The 27,330-nt window shown below is 41.3% G+C and overlaps 1 protein-coding gene across 2 annotated transcripts; it reads left to right on the forward strand.

Moving 5' to 3' along the window:
• Positions 1–501: 501 nt before the first annotated feature.
• prkg2l (protein kinase cGMP-dependent 2, like) lies at positions 502–27,303 on the forward strand. 2 transcript variants are annotated; one of them, XM_030070622.1, is made up of 20 exons: positions 526–607; positions 1,327–1,345; positions 1,596–1,964; positions 4,238–4,404; positions 5,383–5,496; positions 7,757–7,862; positions 8,916–8,979; positions 9,116–9,193; positions 9,283–9,377; positions 9,994–10,062; positions 12,017–12,115; positions 18,024–18,171; positions 18,805–18,941; positions 22,155–22,244; positions 23,193–23,334; positions 23,415–23,578; positions 23,804–23,926; positions 25,113–25,175; positions 26,836–26,902; positions 27,208–27,303. In XM_030070622.1, exons 1-20 carry the CDS (start codon positions 526–528, stop codon positions 27,301–27,303), a joined length of 2,292 nt encoding a protein of 763 aa, XP_029926482.1. The 2 variants fall into 2 exon arrangements, with proteins under 2 accessions (XP_029926481.1, XP_029926482.1); XM_030070621.1 differs by lacking the exon at positions 1,327–1,345 and having other exon boundaries at positions 502–623.
• The last annotated feature ends 27 nt before the right edge of the window (positions 27,304–27,330 follow it).

Here is a 27,330-nt window from a genome sequence, read left to right on the forward strand (position 1 = left end):
ATAATATCAGTGTTTCACAGCATCAGGACTGCTGATCTGAACGGTCTCTTCAATCACACTGTAAGTAAAAAAACAAACAAAAAAAAAAAACAGATTGTTTTTCTTGATGTATGGACTTGTGTGGTGTGTGAGAAGGGAGAGCTATATGTTCCAGAAAGTGCTTAATGTTTTGAGACTATAATTTGTTCATGGTAATTCCTAATGAGCTACCGCCACAGCGACAAGAGCAGGCGATGACAGAAGTAACTGCATTTGCATAAATATCAGTTATAATATGTAATATTTATTTAGCCATATGCACTGAGCTGACTGTGATCAAATTTTGATTTGCTTGCACAGCCTCAGGCAGTTCAGCAGTCATACAATTAGATGATTCCTTTTTGAACATTTGTAGCATTCAAGACATCAACGGGGGCGTCGAGGAAGACAGGGCACCTTGCCCAGCGGCACAGCAACCTCTCAGACAGTACCTGGGCTGAGTTTGACCTAAGGACCGTTCCTATGGTGGCCAGCCAACGCCTGGCCATGGGCAACGGTTCGATAAAAGCCCCACGGGCTGAGGAGAACAGCTGCCTGGCCTCCACCCATGGAGAACCCCCCAACTGGGGCACCGAGCCCCTGAGGTCCGACATTAACCTGCTGGATGGGTACACAGAATAAGACAGGAGAGTGCTGCTCTGGGTCTAAACAGTGGCAGGGTAAACATACAACAGGGCAGTAACATCAACTGCTCAACTGCTTTTCACCAACATCAGAGTGCCTCCAACATTTTTACAATGCCAAGAACTTGCCTCTGCGAGAGGCTTTGCTTTGTTTTAGTCAGCAAAAAAATCATTTAGTCTCAAATTAAATGTTCAAACAGTGTTTTTCTTCAAACCAGAGACAATCCCACTTGTTTCCAACACAGTTTCACTGGTTCCAGGATTTTTTTTCTGGGAACAAGTATAAATATGCTGAAACATGGCAAAATAAGGCAGTTCATCACACAGATCAAGAAAATGACATTTGGTTCAAGAAAATTCTGGAAAGCAGTTGAGCAGCAATGGAAAAAAGTGGGATTATCTCATCCCAGTGGCAGATTTTTTACCTTCTTTGAAGAAAAACAAGATTTCAACTCTGAATATGAGATTACATGACTTGTTAATGTAGGGATTTTTTGCAATGTGTGTACTTTATGTATCGTATCGATAAACAGTTGGCATTGCAGCAACATCAACATCAATCATCTGTGTGCATGATTATAACATTTATAATGTTAAAAAAAAAAAAAAAAAATCTTGTCTGCTTTAGGGCCCTCACCTAACACAACCACAACAAGTCAACAAGAGTCAGCAAGACACATAAAGTACCTGACACATAAACTTGGCTAACAATTATTAGAATCTCCATTTCCATTACAAATTGACCCCAAATGAAAAAAAAAAAAAAAAAAGATAGTAAATTTGAAGGTAACAGGAGGGTGAAGGTGGGCTGGGATAGGCTGGGATAGGCTCCAGCACCCCCCACAACCCTTACAGATAAGTGGTTTTGAAAATGAATGAATAACTGAAGGAGGGTTAAATGTGGCCACTGATTTAGCTGATTGGGATTCTCAGGTTACGGATCGCCCATCTCGAGGAGGAGTTGGCACGCCGGAACCAAGAGTTTCGTGCCCAAGAGCTTCAGCTGCAGCATCTCCAGAGGGAGCTGGAGGTCAAGATCTCTCAGATCGACAAGCTCCAAGATGCCATCGGCTACAACAACAACCTGGGCCGCTCGCCGCCTGCGCCAGGCCACCACAGCCACCGCCTGCTCAGCGTCATCAACCAGGGTCCGAGCCGCTTTCACAGGGTGGCTGTGGAGGTGCACCGCAGGCTCAAAGCCAAGGAGGGCGTCTCTGCCGAGCCCACCTCCGACAACTTCTGTGGAGCATTTAGATCCCCACACATGTCCACGGAGAGGGCCTCTGTTCGCAAAGACTCCCAGTAAGTTACTCAAGAAATGTGTCAAAGGCACTATATCATTCAAATTTCATGATTTTGCTTTCTGATATATGGCTATGATAAGAATAACAATTATGAATAATGTTTATGATGTTTAACAAGTGAAAGTAATTTTGCTCAAATTAAATGGCTTATGGGTTACGTTCAGATGAGGCCTTTTCACAACAGTTAATGCAAAGTTGACTGTAAGGGTTATGGTGGAGAAATCTCCTCATTAGCTCCCCTGGGCACTGGATTTCTATCTCTCCATTCACTTCCACAGTTTGGCGAAACAGCTCTCAAAGTAATCGTGTAGCACATAAACAAGCAATATGAAAAACAAGTCCTGGTACCAATTTTTTTGTGTAATTACAATAATTTGTGGAAATATCAGGTCTCTTCCTGGCACAAGGTTACGTTCAGCAGGCGCTAACTGCCGGATCTACTTTCCAATTCAAACAGGAAAACATCAAGAAAAGACATTTTATTTACAAAAAAAATGGTTAATGGAAATAAACAGATTCATTTCATTGCCACTGTAATAATATTATTATGGCATTACAGTGTGTGTGGACATCAGCCAAATTCACTTGTCAGAATTTCTGTTTTGTGTCGGTTTTGCACCACAGGTTACACTCCACACAGGTTAATGGTAATCGTGAAGCTATAGAAATGTGAAAACCTCTTTCCTTTTCTAAATATTCTGATTAAAGGGTTTGTCTCGTGCGTCCTATTGAGGGTAGTCCTCCAAAGGAAACAGAAGTGCCTTTTCTATCAGCTTGCCAAAGCTATTTTCTTGGAGGAAACAGCTCTGGCAAGAGGATGAAAAAGCAATTCTGGCAAAGCATTTATACCGCCCACCCCCCAACCACACACACACACACACACACACACACACACACACACTCCATACCACTCCCACACCACCTCCAAGACCAGTGTTTGCAGATCTGAGAGCTTGTATTAGCATTGCAAGATAATAGGAGGGCATGTGAGAGGAAACAAAAGGCCATGGAGGATTGAGACGCTTGGGCTGGACCATTACAGGATTCAATTACACAGCCCATGCTGCCTCCCCTGTCCACTACTCTCAGGCCCATTCAGCAGGCTCCTTTTTTGGTTAATGGACTGGCACATCATCTGTGTGATGTGGTAATCAGGGACACACACAGGGAAATCTGCAAGCTGAATTGAGAGTAACTGTGGAGATTAATTCTGTGGATTGGACCCAAGAACACATTTGCAAGATTTTGTTGGTTCAGCAAGCAGATCTGGTGAAAAACATATCGGTGTTCAGCACTGTGAGCCATCTGGCACTCACAGTGTTCTAGAGGGTTGTTATCACATCCACTATTGAAAATAAATGTCAGTACTAAGGAGGCAATCTATGAAGCTTCATAATTCTGTAAGCTTAGCCTTATTATTTCTTTTGCAGTCTGAAATTTCTTTATACAAACAAGACTTGGAAGGGTAGAAGCAACATATTTTATTATGTGACAAGCAACATATTTCATTAGACACACACACACATACACACATCATTATGTGTGTGTATGTGTGTGTATACATGTGTGTGTGTATATTGTATATGTGTGTGTGTGTTTGTATATATGCGTGTGTGTGTGTGTGTGTGTGTGTGTGTGTCTGTCTGTCTGTCTGGAAAGAAAGAAAGGCAGAAAAATCACATTCAAATACAAGAAAAATTTGTTCCCCCCTCTCCTTCCCTAATGTCCTCCTTTCTCATCTAATGTAAGGGGCGCCACGCAAGGTGGCTGACCCGAAGTTCTCCTGATCCTGTAACCCTGTATTGTCATGTCTTTTGGTGTCTCTTGGACGGGATGTAACTCAAATTGGAATTTCCCCTTAGTGGGATTAATAAAGTGTACTTAATCTTAAGAGAGACTGGCAAAAGAGCTGACCAGCCCCTAACAAGAAGAAGAAGAAGAGGAAGAAGAAAAAGAAATAATGAGGTTTCAACCCTAAGTATGGGCATTACATCTACTGTGTGTGATAACAGTGTAATGGCTGATTTCTTTAATAGGAAACCTCAGAGCATATGGATACCTCCTCCCATTACCTCATAAGTAGTGTTATGAAGCATTCATATGCAATGAAGCACCTCATAACACAAATAAACAGCCAAAACAATGCCCTAGCTTGCTCTCCAGCTCTGATTCTAAGCACTGAGGGAACATTGATTTCTTAGCGCAACAGACCTTTGACCGTCAGAGTTGAAGTGACTTTTTGGCACTGTTTGTCTTCACTCCCCCCCGCAGTACCAAGAAGCTCATCAACGATGCCATCATGAACAATGACTTTCTGAAGAAGCTGGAGCCGCAGCACATGAGGGAGATGGTGGACTGCATGTACGAGAGGGTTTACACCGAGGGCCAGCTCGTCATCCAGGAGGGTGAACCGGGAAACTATCTCTACGTTCTTGCAGGTTGGATCTCCACACCTGCTGGGTAGCACCAATAAGGATTCATTTTTAAACCAAGTCAGATCACAGCTAACCAGTCAGTTCTGCTGCACCAAACTTTAACATGAAGAGGGATTCTCTTTAAACCTCTCTTTCAACCTCAGATTAAATTTTACTCCAAACTTAGATTAAACAAGATTAACTTTCATCCTGCTGCACCAAAACTGCATACTCCACTTTACACTATGATATAGCACTAACTATTAACATAAACTTGAGGTTTAAGGGTGTGACTTTCAGCCCTTGGAAACCTGAACAAATTCACTTGATTTCTTTGAAAAAAAATCTGCAAATTAACATGAAACAACCCAAAAAATTGCAGGGAATTGGTAGTCATGAGAAAATGGACAGAAAACAGTAACTGGCAATTAAATGACTAAAAATGTTCAAAAAAAAAAAAAAAAAAAAAAAAAAAAAAAACTACCAGAAAATTTGTAATACACGTTCTAGAAAATTTGTAAATGTTATCACTAAACATTACTAGAAAATTAGCACAAAAAAAGAAAGAAATTACCCAACAATAAGCAGGAAATTGGTAAAAAAAAAATTACAAGAAATGATGATTAGCAAATAAATACATAATTACTAAAAAAAAAAACTACCAGAAAATTTGTAATAAAAGTACCAGAAAATTAATAAATGTTAGTACTGAACTCTCCCGGAAAGCTGGCAAAAAATTACTATGAAATATTTAAAGGTCAGATTGGTGATGCTGGATTGACTTGTAGACCTGATTTTGCTGATTTTACTATGACTAGAACTAATTTTAGATTCAGTTAATCCTTGTTGGTGCAACCCAGCCACTATCTGCTTGTCTCGTCCTGACACTTTAACACTGAGAATACAACGTGATCGCTTTGCCTTCATAATGCCATCATAGTCTTTTAAAACATAAGGAAATATTTGTTTTGCGTGTGTAACTTCTGTTTCCCCATTTGGCAGAGGGTTTGCTGGAGGTCAGTCAGAATGGGAAGCTGCTGGGGGAGATGCGTCCTGGGACGGCGTTTGGAGAACTGGCCATACTGTACAACTGTAAACGCACAGCTACTGTGAAAGGTGAGTTCCAGTGGCCCCATCTACTATCATAGATGTCTGGCTTCCTACTGTCTCACACGACTAAGATTGTAGACATTACAGTGGCATAGTTAGGCCTGGGCATCCGGGGCTCCAGCTCTGGATGTTTTAATACCAGCCCTGATTGTTTCTTTTGTTTGGAAAAAGTTGGTATTTTAGTGTAACAGAGTGGTGCTTCTGTGAGAGGGGGGTGTAAAATGGTGCACAAAAGAACAATACAAGCAGTCCCACTGGCACAGTCTTCTCATGTCTCTATTTTGCGTCTTGTTGGAGGCACAAAAAGGAGGGATGTATGTTCTTTTCATATTTATAAAAATGATAGCACCCTATTTGTTTTAAAAAATCTATTCCACCCACAGAGGTAGAGTCCACTGAGCCGGCAGATCAGGGACCCGTGGGGGTTGCATGGGAGAGGGTGTGTGTGTGTGTGTGTGTGTGTGTGTGTGCGTGTGTGTGTGTGCATCCACCTAAAACCTTTTATTTAAATAGCAAGATGAAGATGATGATATTGAGGAATGATTTAACTCTAAAGAGGGAATTACATATTTAGGCCTTGTACTTGTTTTTTTAGAAGAATGAGCAATATATGATGTATGTACTAACATTCTGTGTTTCATGTACATAATAAGGCAATGTCCTACTGACTGTATTGAGCCAGTCTGCTCAAAAGTATAGGGACAATTCTTTTTTTTTTAGCCTAATCCACCTCAAAATGAATTGTGGGTAGAAATTTTTGTGTGCAGAAATGTGGGCAGTAAGTACTGAAATGACTGTACTGGACTAGGAAACACACTGAGCTATAGGAGTGATCTTAATTAGAAGTGCTCATGATATTAAAGAGGAGCATAAAGTTAATTCTTTGCTGAAGAGGCTGATGTTGTGGCAAATGCTGTGTCTTCCTCAGAGCACTGAGCTCTGTCTCTCAGTTTTGGATCATATGATAGCTTCTGTATTATAGTACATATCGCAATAAGGTTGTCGGAAACACCCAGTGATTCACTGGGCTAAGCCCCTAATGTCTTTCGGGCCTAGCAACGCCCCTGTACACATACATTAGCTCCCAAGAACACATCATGCAGTGTGTTTGACAACCATAGCAGTGTGTGGGAGAGATCAGCTGCTGTATCGTACATAAGCAGATGAGAATCCACAAAGGAGGCTATTAAATCTACTCATCAGTCATAGCTCATCTTAAATGCTACTCTGGCAAATTCCATATATACTGTAAATGGTTATCTTTGCATTTATAGACTAGCCCAATGACTGGCAAGGCAGCTTACCCACAGCCACACATTTACTTTCACTGTCTCTCCATTAGACAACAGCTTTTTATTTTTATGTTATTAAAGTGGGTAATGTTAATACAAAGTGGTCAATGTTAAATCAGAGTTTCCACCAATAACAAAAGGTGTCCCACAAGGTTCAGTTGTAGGACCAGTTCTTTTAACTATTTATATAAATGCTACAGTCTTGTTTTTGCAAACCTGCAAGGTCCACCTTTATGCAGACGACATTATTTTATACTGCAAGGCTGATTACCTTACCTGATTAAGATTATAATAAGGTTAAAATAATATTCTTTCATCACTGATAGTCTGCAAGAACACCATACACTGTAATCTACCTTTGAACTATGCAAACAGATAAGAAGTGTCCCATTTGTGTTGAAACGTGGTTTTCGTTATCAATTTTTTCTCCTGCTCATGGCGTCTTTAGCTCTCAAAGTCACAAAGTGCTGGGAGATCCCAGGCTACCTGCTGGTTGAGTATTTCCCCAAAAACAGTTGTTTGTTTGAAAGTCTTGCCAGGATGGAAAATCCTCAGCAGTAGCATTTAGACCATGAGACACTAAAGGCCTCCTCTGACACCCAGAACAATGTCATGATTACTAAGATACTATTACAACTACTATTAGTAGTACTAACAATACTAATCATGCATAGATGAGTGGAATTTGATCAAAATGTCTCATTAGAATCAGTTCAGGTTTATGTTTTCTCATAGACAGCCAGTATACAGTATATTGGTCAGTTATATTAATATTTCAAGCAGCATGATATCTTTCATATTGGTAGTAGAAATTTAATTTTCAATAATGGGCCAATATCAGCTCCAAATACACTGATATGACCTATGACATGAGCAAGCTTATTCATAAGGATCTTTCACCATTCTCTATCAACATGATAATGTAATGTGGCACACAGCCATAATGGGGTGTTAATGGTTCTGCTCTCATCCAGCTGTGTCCCAGGCTCACATCTGGGCACTGGACCGTCAGACCTTCCAGACTATCATGATGCGGACCACCCAGGCCAGACATGAAGAGTACTTCAGCTTCCTACGCAGGTACAAAGCCTATACCAATATGATCTGACAGTCTCAACTGTACAGAGACCAGAGTTTCTTCACTTGAACACAAAGTCCAACCTGCAGTCAGTTGTTGGCTGTAAGAGATCTTAGCTTTCTGCTTCCATATCTTTTCCTTGACCCGCTTTCCATACAAACCTATGGGATGTAACAAACAGTTTTACCTAATTTAACCTGTAGAGAAAATTCACATGATTTCTTTCAGATACATTATACCTTAAAATTAAACCACAAGACAAAAGTATCCTAAATTAAATAAATAGAAAAAAGGGCAGAAAATGAAGAAACAACAACAATATTTTAAATAAAATTATAAGAAAATTACCAAAAAAATGGCATAAAAAATTACCAAAACAAAATAAGAAAAATTCCAAAAAATCTACAAAAAACCCTCAAAAAATTAAAAAAAAAAAGAAAGTGAATTTTGAAGTATAGCCTAAAATGACAGTTCACCCATTATATTGACACATTCATTATTAGTTATTGTAAGTCAGTGTCAGCATATCAGTTACATGCTACACATCTTTAAAGGTTTTAATACCTCTGTATGTCCAGTGGTTCAGGTCTTTTGGTTAGCATTTCCTTTTAGCTTAGCATAAAGACTTGAAGTCTGTGGGAGTCATTAGCATGGCTGCATGAAAAAAACCTTACAGGAAAACTGAAGCTGTCTTAGTTACACAATGTGCTGTGTATTTGTAAAAAAAACCAAGCTAGGCTAATGACTCCCATAGACTTCAAGTCTTTATGCTAAGCTAACATGAAATACTACCCATAGGAACTGAACCGGTGCAGAGGTGAAAATGGTATCCAACATCTTCTCTCATTCTGGGGAAGTTGGAAAAAAAGCTATTTTGCCCAAAATGTTGGAGTGTTTCTTTAAGAAATACACACCAAGTCATGTAATAATTTGGTTTTATTATTTTCATTTATTATTACATTTTAACCTTTTTTTCATAATATCTGTCAGCTATTACATTATGAGTTGTTGCAGCCCTAATGAATATGTATTTAATGCATTTATTTCTCTGATAGTGTGTCTTTACTCAGAGAACTACCTGAGGAGAAACTGGCCAAGATTGTTGACTGTCTTGAAGTTGTAAGTCTGCGCAAATCACTTTTTTTTCTGCGCATTTCTTTTACGAATACAAATCTATACAGTACCTATTTTACAATTAAATACTTTCAAATTGCTTTTGGGTTTGCAAGAGAAAGAATAACCCTGTCTTTTGTAGGACTACTTTGATAAAGGGGAATATATCATTCGAGAGGGTGAAGAGGGGAACACTTTTTTCATTATCGCAAAAGGAGAGGTAAGACTGTCTTGACAATTGGTTCATGGATTTTTCTCAACAAAGGAAGGAGTTCTTGCTGTGCTGATTGTGATGCTGTCTGGCTGCAGGTATCAGTCACTCAGACCACAGAGGGCTTTACTGAACCACAGGAAATCAAAATCCTTGGGGTCGGAGACTACTTTGGAGAGAAAGCCCTCATCAGGTACAAACTGACAAAATATAGACAAGACATAGAATAATCCCAGTATAAGGCAAGATGTTGGAGAGTAGGACCGTTCAAAAACAGCTGATTTACCAGATTATTTTGCATCACAACAACAAAGGAGAATCAAATAAATAAGCTCTAGGCTTGATTATTATCTTCACTGCTCTATTTGTCAATATTTTTTTATTTATATCTTATTTTCTGAGTTATTTTTGACTACAATGTCATGGGTCACATAAAGAAATAATAAATAAAGGAGCCCTTCACAGCAAATCCCTCAAGCAAGACATCATTAACAGGCTGTGATTCACTGAATGGACAAGGAGACATCAAGTTTTTAGCTTCCAGATTCAGCCCAACTGAACTGATCTTCCCTCAGCAATGAACACAAATGACCATTCATTTTACAGGCCTCTAGCTGAGAGATTAGCATACTTCCCCAGGGAAAAGTATGCTAACAAACTGGGTGGAAAAGTTTCCCACCCAGTTTGTGACAAAGACCAGCTTTATCACGCAGTGGAACAATGGTCTTATCATGTAGCTATAGAGGGTGTATGGGTCTATGTTGGTTTCGCTGCATTTGTTTGAATGTAACCTACATGTGTCTCTACAGTGAGGACGTACGCTCAGCCAACATCATCTGCAATGAGAACGACACACAGTGCTTGGTGGTGGACAGAGAGTGAGTAGCTGTGCATGCCCACATGGCTGTTCTAGGGCTGGACCAGTATTCACCATGTTCCGAATGGAAATATGGACACAGGCACCTCAGACAGTGCATCAGCTAACACAGCTGATTCATTTTTGGAACTGCTCCCACAACATCGTCAAACAAGCTTCTCAAACTATTCAGCTGAGAAATGAACAGAAGTGTGGCAAAAAAACAAACATTCAACCAACTGTGGAATTCCGTGTTCCAAAATAAGAGCCAGCTGAAACTCAATAGAGCCGCACAGCTGACAATAAACCTGATAAACACTCTAGGCTAACCATTGGAATTTAAAAATTCCTCCAAAATGAAACAAGAATAAAGAAATTATTCTAATGATAGTAGTATGATAATGAGTCAACAAAACATTCCTCAAGGGCTGGAAATGAGAATAACACAGATATAGCAACTATAGAGTGCATTACCTTGGAATTTAAAAAATCCTCGAAAGTGAGATGAAAATAATAAAATTATTATTGAAGGTAATGCACTTTCAAGTTCAACCAACTGTTGATTCCTGCTAATAAATAAGAATAATGAAATTATAACAATAATTTTGACATGAAACAGCAGGGTAAACACAGGTGTCACTAATAATGTTAATTACGGTTCCATTCCATTTAGGTGTAACAGAGCCAGGATCCTGGTGCTGTTCATGTTGGCTCAGTGGGAAGTCTCTGCTAGGGGAACAGGGCCATCAGTAATGGCAGCAGTAGCACCTGGCTTTACCCTGCTATTTCATGTCAAAATGGCTGCTATGAAAAAGCTATACAGTTATCTCAGTTAACGTAAACATCTTTTTATTTATTTATTCATTCATTTTTAGCTTTTTAAGCCAGCAAGCTTTTACCCAGCAGGCTAATTTAGCAAAGCTGTTAATTAAGGTAAAGGGTACCCAATGTTGTTGTGCTTGTAAACACTTGTAAACGCTTGGTTCGCATCCAAAATTTCTCACCCAAACACATTGTTTGTATCCTTGAGGCCTAATAAACATGTTGAATGCATGGATGCGGGAACTAATTTTTGCCAGCGGGTGCGGGCACTATGCGATATCATTCCGCTGCCATTCGTGCGCGGTCTGGAATGTCTCGTGGACCGAAAGAAAGCAAATGACACAAGCTGCCAAGCTGCCAGCTTGCCGTTGCAGAAAAACACTTCCCGCGCCTATGGTGGGTAGGGAGGCTGATAGGGTGTGGGGGGAGAGCGGGATAGGGGGCGGATGGGAGGGGGTCTGGCCGCACCCCCCACATCCCTAGTTCCGACGTCTAAGGTTGAATTCCTATCCCAAAGGACATTTGCAAAACCTTATTTTGAAATATTTTGAAAGTTGCAGTGTTTCCATTTGCATGTGTAATATGTCACTGTCATGCTCATGGTATGCTGGAGGTAAAGAAAACAAGGACTCATTTTTCCAGGTGTGCACTATACCACCACTAGAGGTCACTAAACTGCACTGGACACTTTTAACATACAACTGTTAGCCTCAACTAGCATTAGTTTTTAGTAGATATATTAGTTAGCGTGCAAATCAGTTTTATTTGTATAACCCCTCATCACAAGCATGTCTCAAAATGAGTCCCAGATTGCCAAGTGCAGTTAGCTAGCAAAGAAGCTGACACTTTCTAAACGCAAAATCGATCACATGTATCAGTGAGGAAATCTGAAGTTCCCAGTCAGTCAAAAACAACACATAGTTTAACCACTTATCCTCAGTTCTGTTATGACAGTCAAGTCATATCCTTAGAAACCCAAACAGCTGTTGCCACCAGAGGGTGCAATACAGTGACCAAACTGACAACATCTGGAACCTTTAAATCCTTTTGTATTTCTGCCAGCTACCTTTCCTACTACTGTACGTGGCAAACCACAGCATGTACACAGTGAAGTGAGATTGTCCCTTGTCTTTCATATTGCTCCCTCTCTCCAGCAACTTCAACCAGATGGTGGGAACCTATGAGGAGCTCCAGGCGTACCTTAAACAATATGTGGAGGAGCTTTCCCGCAGTGATGAGAGGAGACATGCTCTGTGAGTGAATACCATACAGACTGCAATTCATACACACATACAGCTAAAACACCACCTCAGCCTTTTCAGTTAGCATCAGTTAAAATTAACAAATACATTCAACAGGCGTGGGGACAAAATCAATTCATTCAAGTATTGCGGTTATGTTATATTACTTTTTATATGGACAAAATCTTGTTTGAATAAAAAAGCCACTGGCCTGCATCAGGCGGGCTGGCTGTGGCACTGGCCGGTAGGCCTACCGTGCCCACCCAGCCGGATCTGAAAGGTGAGTGGCCAGCCCACCTGGTGCCGCGGCCGGTAGGAGTACTAACATGGAAGGGCGCAAGCCAGTAATTTCGCCGAGGGCGGCAACATAGGCAGAACCGCCACTGAAGAAAAAAGTTGGCGTTTAGCAGCCTAATGGCAGAGGGGCTGAAGGACATGGAGTAGCAGTTTGTTTTTGTCAGGGGAGCTTTAAAGCGGTGGCCTGAGGACAATATAGTGAATTCACTGGACAGGACATGGTTGGGTTGGCAGATTATGTCTTTTCTTTTCTTTGCCACCCGTTCCTCCCGGATTGACCGCAGGTCTCTCTGCTGGACTCCAATAATTTTGGAGCAGACTTTGACGATATTATTTAAGCTGTTCCTGTCCTTCACTGTTAGCCCATTGTACCAGCATATAAAAGAAAAGGTTAAAAGAGCAGTAGAAGACACACAGCTTGGTGTTACAGACATTAAAAGAGTTCAGTTTGCGCAGTAAGTGGATCCTCTGTTGAGCACGTGTGACAATTGTCTCTGTGTTTGAGTCAAACTTCAAGTGTGAGTCAAACACTGTGCCAAGATATTTGTAATTGTCCACAATCTCCACCTCTTTGTTGTGGATCATACTGGCTTCAGGTTCGGCAGTACTCTTCCTAAAATCAATAATGATTTCCTTAGTTTTTGACACATTCAGATCCAAGAAGTTGTCATCACACCATTTTACAAAGTCTGTGAGGGCACAACAGTGATCAGGCTCTGAATCAGATCAGATCAGATGAACTTTATTGTCCCTCAAGGGAAATTTAGTTTGGGCAGGAAAAAGTGCCGGACACAGCCACAGTCACAACATAACAAAAATGCATCCTTGATGCATATTAACACATGACATGAATACAGCCACTCACATGAGTAAAACAAGAATATAACAAGAGCTGAGAAGCGTTAAGAGTGCTGTATCATCAGAGAATTTCACCAGATAGCTACGCTCTTTTGTGGACCTGCAACTCTCTGTGTACAAAATAAAAAGAAGGGGGGAGAGGACACAACCCTGAGGTGAGCCTGTGTTAGACACCAGGATATCAGACATCACGCTGTTTGTTAAAACCTGCTGTGGTCTGTCAGATAAAAAGTTTAAAATCAGTGGTAAGAGCTGGTCAGGTAGATTAAAATCAGAAGCAAGGCGTTCGACCAGTAAGTGGGGTTGCATCTTATTAAATGCTGAAGAGAAGTCAGCAAATAAGATTCTAGCAGAGGATTCGGGTTTTTCGAGATGCTTGTATACACTGTCTAAAATACAGAGTTTAGCATCATCTACTCCTTTGCCTGCTTGGTAGGCAAACTGTAAAGGATCAAGTTTATCTTCGACCAGGGAGGCAACTTCATCCTTTAAAATTTTTTCAAGGTTCTTCATTACTAGTGATGTAAGAGCAATAGGCCTAAAGCAGGGGTCTCAAACTCAATTTACCTGGGGGCCACTGGAGGCAGAGTCTGGGTGAGGCTGGGCCGCATCAGGATTTCCACAAGAAAAGCGCTGATAAAACATTCCAATGTTCTCAAATATCTTTATTTTTAACACAAAATAATGAATTAAATAAATAAATTAAAAAATGAATAAAAAAAATCAATCAGTAATAAATAAATGAAATAATAATAATGATCATACAGCAGATACAGATGACTGAAGAAACCACATATTGACTGACTGGCTGACTAGAGAAAACTAATTACTTTTATTCAGTTTCAAATGTCTGTATTAACAGTTCTTTAAACTTTAACTTTCTGAACATGAATGGAACATTGAACATGAAGGGCTCTAGTTTCGCAGACCTGGCGAGGCGGGGGCGTAGCGCAGATGCGCTTCGCCAACTGGGTGTGGCCAGGCGGATTTTCCAAGTTTGGCACGCCGGTCTCAGTGGCGCAAGTACTCCGCCGTCCCTCCTACCGGCGCAAGGGAGGAGAGAAGGCGTGGAGTGGGTTTGACACAGCCGATTCACATGTAGCCAATCAAATGAGCCCCTGTCCTTGCCTTTAAAATGCGCTGAGTGAATGCGTAATGAAAGTTTACACAGCTGACATGGAGGTCTACTGCCGCAGGCGGAGCGGAGCTCAGGAGACAGGCGCGGAGCGGAGACCGGCGAGCAGTGCGGACACGTCACCAAAACCTCACAGGCAGGCTTCCGGAATGTCAGACACATGAATAATGCAATAAATACCAAAAAAAAAACACTATTCAATGCTACGATCACAATCAGCACATACATATATCTCCATATCAACTGTCCCGTCACAACTGATGTCAGATCAAAGAAGATTGGCACCGTTTATGCTGATCGTGAGGTTTTGGTGATGTGCGCCAGGCAGCCAAACTTCCACTGCGCCAGCCCCGCTCCGCCTTGCTGAAAGTAGACGTGGTTTCAGATAGCGAGCTTTTGGCGCACCTCGGCGAAGCCTTTTGGCACGAAACTGTCACTGCGCCAAGCCGAATCTGTCAGCACCTCCCCCGCTGCGCCGCCACTCCCATCTCGGCGAACCTCCGCCTGCGAAACTTGGACACTGTCCGCCTCTGCCGCTTCGCCGGTCGAAACTAGCTCTGCGCGGGGTTCGCCTCACTGCGCCACCCTGCGCTGCGCCGGGAAACTAGAGCCCGAACTGTTCTGAACATGGCTTCTCTTGCCTACTTCTTGCTGCTAGAGACCTGGCAGCGCTTCTTCTCACATAGCCTAGCCACATTTGGCTTGAGGGAGGAAGCAGTGGAGACCCTCAGTAGGGCTTGAAGATGCTCATCAGTAAAGTTACCATGGTTATGCATCTCTGACGGCATGCTAACTTTAGCTGCTAACCTTAAACGTTGCTGTGACACGCAAGGCGCAACGTTAGTCGACTCGTGTCCGTTATTATGCTGAATGAAAAGTGTCGCACGGTAAAATGTATAGCACTATAAAGACAAGTTAATACCGGTACATCACTACTGACAGCTCATCTCTTTAAAAAATATTCCCACACTCACCTTCTCTCCGGAATACACATTGCCATAACTCGCAGGACTGTATGCCGTTTTCTCCTCCTCTCGATAAAGTTTTCGCATGATGAGGAGGCTCATCTTGCGAATAGCAGTTACTCTGATGTATTGCTTGATGCTGCTGGTAGCAATATACCAACAAAAATATTAGAACGGGAAAAAGATGGCTCGCTCCAATGCCGGCTTTACCTATGTCGCCGACGACTCTACCTATGACACCGATAAAATCCTGCGGGTATCCCTCCGGTAAACAACCGCTGCCGGCGCCCCTCCGGCCGCTAGCGGCGCCCCTCCAACAGATGGCGCCCTAGGCCTGCCTATACCGCCTATGCCCAAAGCCGGCTCTGGCTTGCTCCATTCATTTTCTGTAAACAGGAAGTAATACTGATGTCAGATGCCGGCCAGCCCAACAACTCAGCGTAACCAAAGCAAAATGAGCCGCGGAAGTGCATGGGGAGTTGATGCGTCCTCTAATGAGAAGAATAAATTTCCCCTGTATGTTTGTCTTGTAAAGTCCGTTACTCCATTTGCAGTGTGAAACCAAACCAACCGGACCAAATGTGTTACAATGTAATAGAATTACGGAGTTTGGTTCGGACCTTGGTTCGGACTTTCAGGTGTGAAAACGCCCTCAATCTGTGTCGAATCTGCGGACTTCAAACTATCTACCAGTCTTTGAATTGTGTCGATCGGCCAAGTAAAACCAGAGTTACGACAAATAATAAACGCCGTACTTTATCGCACGTTTGGTGCGTCTTTTTTTATGGAGCGTGTGTTGTACAGGACTCGGTAATACATGGATTCTGACAAGAAAACAACCGAAATACGCTCCTTTCCTTTTGGTCGAAAGCACACTACGTCAGCTAATCACAAAATTCTATTGTAGTTGCTAGGCAGAAAGTTGGCGTAGAGACGGACCGCAGAAAGACGCACAAAACAAACGCGCACTGACCAGTAAACACTGAACACTAACGGTGTGATCCAAACACGTTAAATCTCACAAATCTCCCTCCCCACTGTGCCTCTATTGTGCTGCGGGGGGACAGAGGGTGGATTTTGGCCTTTGAGACCCTGCAGGTCAAAGTCCACTGATTTTTGGAGTGGCATCACAGATCACAGCGCCTCCTTTATTTCTGAGCTGAGAGCAGCGGAGGACTGTGGGCGCCGAGCGGAGTCAGCGGCTTCACGGCTTTTCCTCCGCCCAGCTGACTAGAGGAATGAATGAATGAGTGAGCGAGGCACTGGACAGCCCGGCCGATGTCCCGCCTTCCAGAACCATATACCTCACCGTGATTGGTTTGTTCAGATCCGCACACAACAAGTGTCATTCATATCAATCTTGCGGGCCGCACTAACATTAATCTTTCATATTAAGACGGGGGCCGCAAATTATCGTCCCGGGGGCCGCAGTTGGCCCGCGGGCCGCGAGTCTGAGACCCCTGGCCTAAAGTCATTTAATTCCTTCGTATTTTTGGATTTTGGAGTGGGAATTAAAGTAGATTTTTTCCAGACAGTGGGTAGCTACAGCTGTTGGTGCACAACTGAAAGAGGTCAGAAAATACTCCACCTAACTGATTGGCGCAATAGCAGAGATTGCGCCCACAGATCCTGTCAGGGCCAGCAGCTTTCTTTATGTTTGTTTTCTTAAATAGAGCTGTGACATATTCTTTGGATATTGTAATGTCATTCTCGGGTGCCAAGGATTTCTTCAAGTGAGAAGCATGTGGGACAGAACCAGAGAAAAATGAGTTAGAAGTATTTGGTAAGTCAGCCTCATCCACTCCTTTGACCTTAATAAGGTTGCTGGACTCATGTGGAGGCTGGTTGATAGAAGCCATACACTAAATTCCACTCCAGGCTGCTCTAAGATCACCTTCACTGTACTGTATTTTGATTTTCCTTTTGTAATTCATTTTGGCGTAACTATTTCATTCTTGACTTCTCTATTGACAGCCTTCAACTCACAAAGATCTCCAGTATAGAAGGTTTTTTTTTCTTTTTGTTGATGACAGATTTAAGCTCTTTGGTTATCCATGGTTTATTGTTTGGATACACAACAACCTTTTTAGTTGGTATAACCAACACCACGCAAAAAGAAATATGAGGACACAATGTCACATAATTCATCGATCTCCTGGCAGGCATCAAAAAAGCACTGCCAGTCGGTACACTCAAAGCAAGCCTGCAGAGATGAGATGCCGTTGTCATTCCAGGTCTTAACAGATTTTTCTGTGCATTCAAGGCGCCTGAAGGTGGGCGTGTACACAGGCATCAGGTAGACGCTGTTGTGGAACGAAGCTCCCAGGGAAGGCATCGGCAGGGACTTATAGGCACCACTCACAGATCCATAACACGTCCATGTGTGATGATGTTATCCCCAGTGAGCACTGGATGGTTATGTATCCCACCACCATATTGCTCTGTCTAATCATATTTGCAGTGCAAAAGAGAAATCACAAATCAATGAAATCTGACTGAGTATGTGCTAACCACTAAAAATCCTGCTGTAGTGTTTGTTTGGAATGAAATCTTGCAGACCTCTGGTCATGATGGCGCATGATTGATTACCACAGACTCAGAATTTAGTAGACTGATGCCCCTGCCGATAAATATTCTCTTCACATTGTGGTCTCTCCTCACCCAGACCGCAGTCCCCACAGATTGATTCTGCAGATGCCCAGGAGCTGAGGAAGCTGAGGGAAAGGACAGCGCTTTTGCCTTCACACCAACCTTTTCAGGAGCTTGAGGTCGTAGCCACACTGGGCATGGGAGGATTTGGACGAGTGGAGCTGGTGAGAAGAATACCAAATCTGTAAATCTGTAATTCTGTGATGGCCTATTTATACTTCTGCATCAGCGCCTTAGTAGCTACAGTGGTGTCTGGGCTTCCTGCCCGTGAACCCTCACCCAACAGGAACGTTAACTTAAACCAAGTGGACATATCTTGGTGAAAACTCTGGTGGAATTCCAAATAAGTCAGTTTGGATATATATGCCATATTAGTGCTTTGTTGGCAGGTAGTTGGATTCAACACCTACAACATAGCTACAGCAATACAGCATTTTTTTTTTTTTAATGAAATTGTTGCAGAGCTGTACTTTAAAGTAGTCACATCTCTCTGGCCACTTCTGAATCTGGTTTTGGTGATTAGGTCTTCCATGCATCTTATATGCATTGTGCCTGGGTTTTAAGTATTTTTTACTTGATCTGCTCACAGTTTGATAATCTAGGAAACGTGGTAATTCAAAGTTCCATGGGTAGCTCAGACAGTCCTACTAGTGATTTTTGGAATATTTAAGTGTTTTGGATTCTTTACGGCACCATGAGTGCGTTCGTTGCTAGTATGTGTGGCCCAAAAGGAATCTAATCCTATCGCTGCTTACTAGTGCCTTGCTCTGCTCATTGAGCTCTTCCCTGTGTCTCAGGTAAAGCTGAAGGATGAGAGCATCACATTTGCTCTTAAGTGCGTCAAGAAGAAACACATTGTGGACACCAGACAACAGGAACACATCTACTCTGAGAAGAACATCCTTCAGCAAACCAACTCACAGTTTATAGTCAGGTGCGAGTCACGTTGACAATGATAAACGCTGGGTGTTGGTGTTAACTCCATCTGCCCCAATGCTCCACAGTCATGCAGGGAGAAATCTCTTGTGGAAGAGACAGAGTGCCAGTTTACTCCACTGACGGTAACCTCAATAGATGAGAATGTAATGAAGCCATATTGCATTTTGAATAAGGAGAGACAGGCATTCAGCAGTGGGAAATCACTAACTGAAGTGGAAGTAGACACAGTGGGTAGACCAAAAAACTCATCAAAAACTCCTTTGAAGAACTGAACACCAAAAAAAAAAAAAAAAAGAAAAAGAAAAAAGATACTTGTACAGTGAGATGATCTAAGGGTGGATAATTCCTTCAAGTATCTTTATGAAATTGTCCACTATGTGAAAGAGACACCAGTTAAAGTCCCCATTCAGCCATTTATTAATCCCCTGAAAAATTATCTCTAATAATCAATACGACATATTTTAAAAAATCCCTTACTACCTTAAAATGGCTGAAATATGACTAATTCTTGCCCTCTTTCAAAATGCACGGATCTATGAGTATGCAAGTAGTCTCTGCCCACCTCGCTGCCTTCTGGTACGAAAGCTGTGTTCACAAAACGTAAATCACAAAAATCATGCCATATTTGAAAATCTAGCCATGAAAAAAAATATTGTTTCATTTTATTAGTTAATATTGCAGCAGCCTTTTCACGTTGGTCTTCTTTTTTTTGGAAAATAAAACACTGGTGTGAGAAAGCTGTGAATACACTGACGGCAGAGCTGCTGCTAATTTACATGCCAGGCGTCGCCCTGTCAGCTGACGGTGCTGTGGGATTTGTGACGTAGCAAATCCAGCCATCTCAGATTGCAGCGGTGAACACACACACCTCCACCTTCAGCAGAGGAGTGTGAAAACAGCTCTCTAGAGACAAACGTTGCACAGATATAAGTCAGTGTAGTCAAGGTCAGACATTTTAGGGGACAGAAACATAAGAAAAACACATTTCTGAGTGGTGGGGGACTTTGACCTTGTGATCTAGACAGTGATGTTGTGGAAGGACATGGTAGATTAGACTCGACATAATGCAATTACCATAAAAGAAAAACAACATCATTTCCTGAGGAATCATTGTAGATTTAATTCAGCAGTGTTTGTGTCTTATTTGTGAATTCCGGATTATGCAACAGGACACAATATGAGCCATATCTGCAAATGTATGCAGAGTGGGTCCTCCCATTGTTTCCAGGGAGAGGATAAAAGAACAGCAGGGACAATGAGACATAGAAGATGCAGAAAAGAGATTTTAATTGATATCCGTGTAAATGAATACTGTATATTTTAAATGTGATAGCAAATACATAATGTTCACTGGAAATCAACACATCCTTTTTTGTAACCATGTCACCCTAAAAAAAAGTTGAACTAAAACATTTAATTTAAGTTCATACAATAGAGAAAGAAATACAGTAAGTTTCTGAGATGGGAATCAACTTATGGATTAAATGATGAGAACACATCCATCAAAATGTGTCCCTGTCTGATGAATCATTTGCTCCAGGTGCTGTGTGCTCCCATTTGAACATTCTCTATGTTGAATGACAGTGGGGCTTGAATTATTGTTTCTCCCACCCATAAGCCTGGTGGGAGTGTGGCCCACCAAACTAGTTGGACAAATCAGAATTGGGCATGCAGTTAGAAATGGTTTAAGCATTAGGCTAGAAATGTGTATGTTCTGATGTAGGCGGTGGTTAAGGTTAGGCAAGGTTTAGTGCGGTTAAGGTCAGGGTAAGAACCTGGGACAGATGGCTGACTCTTGCCAGACATGTGGGTGGGGCAAAAATCCAACAAAAAACAAACAAATAAAAAAATGTTCTTTATTCAAGTGCCTTTGAGAACTCTTTGGCTTCACTATGTTGTCTGATAATCTCCCTGCTAGACCTTTAGCATACACTATGTTGACTCACAGAAGGCTCCATGCTAACATTTTAGTATTCACTGTGTGAACAAACACATACATTACGTTATAGGAGGTGACAAACATTATGTAAAGTAAGATGACACTGTTGCAGAAATTAAATTTTTTGTGGATTCTACTATAAATTTATACAACTGATTTAGCAAAGTTTAGCTTTGGAGCTATGCCTGGCAGGCAACCATGTATTCATGCGCTGCACAGTGATTTTTTTGCTGTATCTAATTTCCCATTGCCCTCTGTGCACAAATGCTGACAGCATGTTCATATTTGAGCATTGTCAGATTTTTACATTGCCACTTAAAACAATAAAGTAAAGGCAGAAGGTTCAACTCAGTGTCAGACGGTGTTTTATAACTCATGTTGATGAGCTGAACCATTGAAGCAGCCTCTATCCTGAGGCTGAGGTCACAAACAGATGGTGAATGCAGACAATCTACAATAAAGAAAAAGCATCAACATTTAGTTTTGCTGTATTTCTTTGCTCACTGCTTTCCTCCATTGATGCTTTAAGTGTGACCTCCCTGCTCTGTGGCAGCTCTGTAAACTTGGTATATTCTGTTGAGAGAAAAGAAAAGTGGGGCCCTGGTCTATGTGTTGGCTTTCCTAGTGGAGTTGCTAAGGAGCCTGTTGAGAGAATGCTGCTAAGTATTTGATTTGTCTGTCCTGTGACTTTCAAAGACAAAAGCCTGAGTGAGAAGTGCTGTTGACTGTCAATCCAGGGAGAAGTTCAGCCAAAATGTGATGTTCATGCTCCCCTTGCTTTCACTACCATCTGTCCTCTATGACTTTTTCTTACATCACTTCCAATAATGTTTAGCAAGCTTAGCCTCAATTTTTCCCTGGAAAGTAAGAGCACAGTTCAAGAGGTAGAGTTTAAAAAGGCCTCACCAAGGGTTTTACCAAGTGTAATTACTATATGTAATCATCTTTGTTACTGACAGGCTGCAGTCAAAGAATTTACTTGAACTGATGCTCATAATGCTTTACAAGGCAATAGGGCATCATAAGCACATTGTTAGCGCATTATAATTATTATATGCAGAGCATGATGAACATTATACCCAAACATTTAGATGGTAGAATCCTCAAGGGGATTTGGTGTAGTTAATCACTATGTTAACCTTAATCTACTTTGATGATTATACTGATGATTTCATTGTTGCTGACGGGGTTGTAATTTGTTTGGAAAGCAACACAGTGCACTTAAGATGTTACTGAAGAATCTCTTGGATGTCTGTGTCTCTGCTGCAGGCTGTTCAGAACATTTCGGGATGCTAAGTTTGTCTACATGCTGCTGGAAGTGTGTCTCGGTGGGGAGCTGTGGAGTGTGCTACGGGACATGTGAGTGTAGGTCCTTTCGCTCTGTGATAACACCATTACAAGAACTGCAAATATCTAGAAAACTGGCATGGTGATTAGGCAATTTCACACACTGGCAGAAAGAGGTAATTGCCTGAATGTCAAAGACCTAATTTCCTATAAGATGACACCAGTAAACTAAATGTGCTGCATTGTCGTGGGGGTCCAGCTATCTGTGAACAGAACTCTTTCCTATGGAGAAAAGTTTTGATTGTCCACCACCTGATAAAATTGGAAGGGAGAAAGGATCTGGGGACACCATTCTGTGCTTTAGACTGAAAAGACAGCTGGACCTTTGTTGCATTTGATTGTGCCTGGAAGTCAGAATGTTCAGAATCAGTATTCCTGACCTCCGACCTAAATGCATTCACATGCTTTTTTGTTGAAAAACATGGATCCTTGCTACAAAATAATGTTTTCATGATAATTGTTCCAATTTGACAAGCATATTACTTGGAACTACTCAGACTTGCTGCCACTCAGGTCGGCACATGCACTCGATAGATAGATAGAGCAAAGAAGGATTAACAGGAGCATAGGTTTCTACAGTGACATTGCAATGGTCAACTGTCTTTTTAATAAACATAATATCTGTGCAATAGTCACACATGCCCAGTTCAAGAGTGAAGGCAGTTTTATGAAGTACTGTGTGCACCGCCATGCTGATGTGACAAGGAACCAGGAATTCTCACATTTCAGACTTTCAGACAAATGCAGCATGCTACATAAAAATCTTGCCTAGTGCAGCTTTAATTGGTGGAAGGCCATGTGTCAAGTGAATTTATGCTTGATATTGAGCATGACAAACCAAGGGATTTGGCACTTTCTTGACATTGATCCAGTACTCAAGATGCTATAATGAATACTTTATTCTTTATTCTTCTGTCTTTATTTAATACTTGATTCTCTGGATCTTTCCTTACCTACTAGGAGTTTCTTTGATGAGCCCACAGCCAGATTTTGTACTGGCTGTGTCTTAGAGGCCTTTGATTACCTCCACACCAGGGGCATCGTCTATAGAGACCTAAAACCTGAAAACCTCTTATTGGATGCTAAAGGTTACGTCAAAATGGTAAGGGAATTGTTTGGGTGTCACAGTGTGCTATTTAGTGGTGTGTGATGTCGTTTGAGTTGTGGTGTCTCTTTCCTCAGGCAGATTTTGGCTTTGCTAAGAGGATTGGCCTAGGGAAGAAGACCTGGACCTTCTGCGGGACTCCGGAGTATGTGGCCCCAGAAGTCATTATGAACAAAGGACATGATTTTGGCGCTGATTGCTGGTCCCTGGGCATCCTCATTTTTGAGCTACTGACTGGCAAGTAGGTTTTTAATGTGGAAAGCTTTCGTGGTGTGATTTGCATTCCAGAGCATCTCGGAAATTCTGCAGCTGACTATTCCCTGTGGCTATGAGCGGTAGCTGTTCAAAGTCTTTTGCCTTCATTTCATTTCTTTTTTGTGTGTGTGTTTTTGTGTTATGTGTTACCTTGATTTAATGCTTTTCCTTTTGAATATGCCAGATAAATCATAACCTGTTCTCTCACCAGCCCACCCTTTGCTGGCTCAGACCCTATAAAGATCTACACCATGGTCCTGCACGGCATTGAGAAGGTGGATTTTCCAAAGAGAATAGGAAAGCGTCCGGACGACCTTATCAGGAGACTCTGCAAGTACGTTGAATTATAAATCTTGCTCAGGCTCCAGGATTATTCGATTGAATGGCAGCAAATTTCAACAGAGCTAATCAGAGCAACGCAGTGAATCCCTCTGTAATTGGTTTGATGGCAAAGAACCAGGCAGTATGATTCAAAATAATTACTGGATGATTGTCTTGCAGTGATGTTATAGCAGACACAAGGACCTCAATGACTGACTGAATTATATCCACTTTCATAAGCCACCTCTGTGTTTGAGCCCATGGGTCAGCCCATTATCAGCCCCATGTTCCGTTAGGGCTGAGAGTTACTGTTAGGGTTAGGTTTAGGGTGTAGGTGGTAGGGTTAGAACAGTTATCAATGGGAAAACTTGAAATGCTAGCGGCATTACATCAATTCACCACCATCAGTGTAAAACTATCAGCCAATTACAGATAGCCACACAGATTTTACATAGCCTCATAACTTGGATAGTGATGACAGATCATGTAAGTTAGGGGCAAGAGTTCAACAACAACAACGTTGCAGCCCACACAAGCCTAGGCAAGACAACTGTTGTCTTACTCAACACTGTGGAACTGATAAAGGTAAAATCTAATTCATGCATTTTAAACAGGATCCTCTGGGCTCGATTAGCTTGTGCTTGATGTGGGTGTTTACATTAACCATGGCAACGACAAGGGCTGCCGCAAAGCTGAATGTGATAAAATTGCTGTTTCTTTGAGATGTGAATCCCTTATGCAATTTATTTTTCCTAGGATGGCGAAGGCATGACCTTATTGACTTAAATTCATTCTCTACAGCCTTTTTTAAATATTAGCCATAATCAGTTTATGCCTAATCCCAATTTTAACCCTGCCCTTAATCTAGCCCTAACCTTTACCAATAAGACAAAATGATCATTCAAGATGTAAAAAAAAAAAAAAAAAAAAAAAAAAATCACTTTGTCATCCTTGCAAAAAAAAAAAAAAATCATCACCAATGTCCTTCAGAACAACTTTTATCATTGCATGGTGTATACACTTTGATGTCCCTAAACTGACAAACTCAAACTTAAAGTCAGGAGTTTAGACCATTATGAATTAGCTGACTTGGGGGAACATTGGTATTTTTTTTTGTTTTGTTTTGTTTTGTTTTGTTTTTTCACTGTAGATGTTCTAACAAACATTTAAAAAGCATGCACACCCCTCTTTCCCCTCAGGCTCAACCCTGTGGAGAGGCTTGGAAATAAGAAAAATGGCATCATTGACATCAAGAAGCACAAGTATGTTTATTACCTGCATGAAATCTTTCTCCCTTTTATGAAAACAAACATTTTGCACATTTTAGCTTACTTTCAAATGTAAAAAACAGCCACAAAGAGATTAGACTATTTTCCCTTCTCACATTCATTTTAAAACCCACATGCTTACTTTAGTTGCCTCAGCTCTTCAACTGCATGCCTCATTTAATTACATCCCCAGTCAATTCCAAACACTAAGCTAGGAGTTATTCATGCATACTGTTGTCTTCAAGTCATGTCAGATTTACACAGAGAGTTGCTGATTGGGGAAAAAGGTAGTTCTGCAGCAGAAACCTACTTTGAGAGGTTCAGCACATCATTCAGATACAACAGCTCCTTGCTCCTCTCCCCTCCCCTGTCTGCAGTATTACATTACAACAGGCAGGGGGCAGGAGCAGCCACTATGCTCAGCTTGCATCACTTAATATGCAGCAGCTCCCACAGAGGAACAGTTAACCTTCTACAAAATGAGGAGCTGTCATCTTTCTAAGTGCCTCAGCGGAGAGAGACACAAGAGGCTGGAAAGAGAGAGAGAGGGGCTTTGAGCAGGCCAGGCAGCAACTTTGTAACTTTGCTTTTGGCTTAGTGCTGAACTGCTGAAGTAGGGCTAGTTTGTAAATGTTGGCGATGAGGCTGTATCATTCATCAACACGTTTGTTTTCTTCATATTATTACATATTACCTTACTCATTAGTTCTCATATGCAAATGTTGCAAATATCTTAGTATTTTAATTAGCGATCACTTATTAGATATTCCGCATTTCATTTTTGTGTGTATTCATTTTTTTTTTTTTTTTTTTTTGCATATGATATCATTAATGCCTACTTGAAATTCAAGAATTAACCTTTCATCTTATATTTCTTCTTATATTTCTTATTTTTCTCCTCAGGCAATCACCAGTTTTAGCTTCAGTTAATATGCATAAACATTTTCAGTGTCGAACCAATTTGGGTGATTTTAATCTTTTTATTTCAGTTGAAGGATTGCATGGTTCCTCTGCAGATTGAAACTAATTCTCTGGCTCTTTTGGTTCATAAAACCCTTTCAAAACCCATTTAACAGAGTCGACTCGCAACTACATGATGATCAAGCTAAAGATAAATGACGCTGGGTAATTTTACAAGAATAAACTCACACATTTATGACAAAAAGCTCAAAAATTCTGAGATTATTAAGTCACAAATTTGTGAGAAAAACAAAACAAAAAAAATTGTCCAGATGCTGATGATAAGATTGTGATTCTGGGCTGAAATCAGCAGGATTTCCTTATTACTAAATCCCATGTCAAAGCAGAATTTGATGAGGTGATCAGCTGCAGGCCTGAGACACGGCCAGCAGCAGCATCTGCATTGTGTGGCCAATCCAGCCTCACAAAGTTAAGCCATGTGCTTCCTTAACAAAAAAAAAAAAAAAAAAAAAAAAAATTTTCTCATAAATTTGTGACTTTATAATCGCAGAATTTTTGAGTTTTTCTCATAAATTTGTTAGTTAGGGTTAGGGTCTAATCTCAATTTTTTTTTTTCTCAGAATATTACCCACTGAGCTCCATGATTTTTTTCTCCCCACAATAGCCTTAATATGCCATCGAAGAATTGTGGGAGTTATAGTAAAAAACGACAGCAATTTGTGATTTCTTGTAGGTGGTTCCAGGGCTTCAACTGGGAGGGTCTGAGGCATCAGAAGCTCCTGTCCCCGCTGAGGAGAGAGGTGAAGTCAACTAACAATACCATCATGTACTGTATGAGCTGAGCAAAGTAAACACTGGAGAAGGCAGCCTATGTAGTATGGAAAATCTGATAGCATGAAATTTTCAAATTTCTCATGTTCATAGTGGTAAGAGTAGCCTATTAATAGAAGCAGTAGTAGTTGTCATAGTATTAATACAGTTCTAGTAATAGTTGCAGCGATTTTTTTTTTTTTTACTAATATTATTATGTTAGCGGTCATAGTAGTAGTAGTACTAGCAGTAGTAGCAGTAGCAGCATTTTGATTTGTCATTATTATTTCTGCAGGTGAAGGGGCCGATGGACCACAGTCATTTTGACATGTTCCCTCCTGATGTTGAGGAGCCGCCAGACGAGCTGTCTGGCTGGGATAAGGACTTCTGAGGCCGCCAAGCAACCTTCCAAACCGCA

Source organism: Myripristis murdjan, chromosome 15 (assembly GCF_902150065.1).
Source record: "Myripristis murdjan chromosome 15, fMyrMur1.1, whole genome shotgun sequence".
Classification (NCBI taxonomy): domain Eukaryota; kingdom Metazoa; phylum Chordata; class Actinopteri; order Holocentriformes; family Holocentridae; genus Myripristis; species Myripristis murdjan.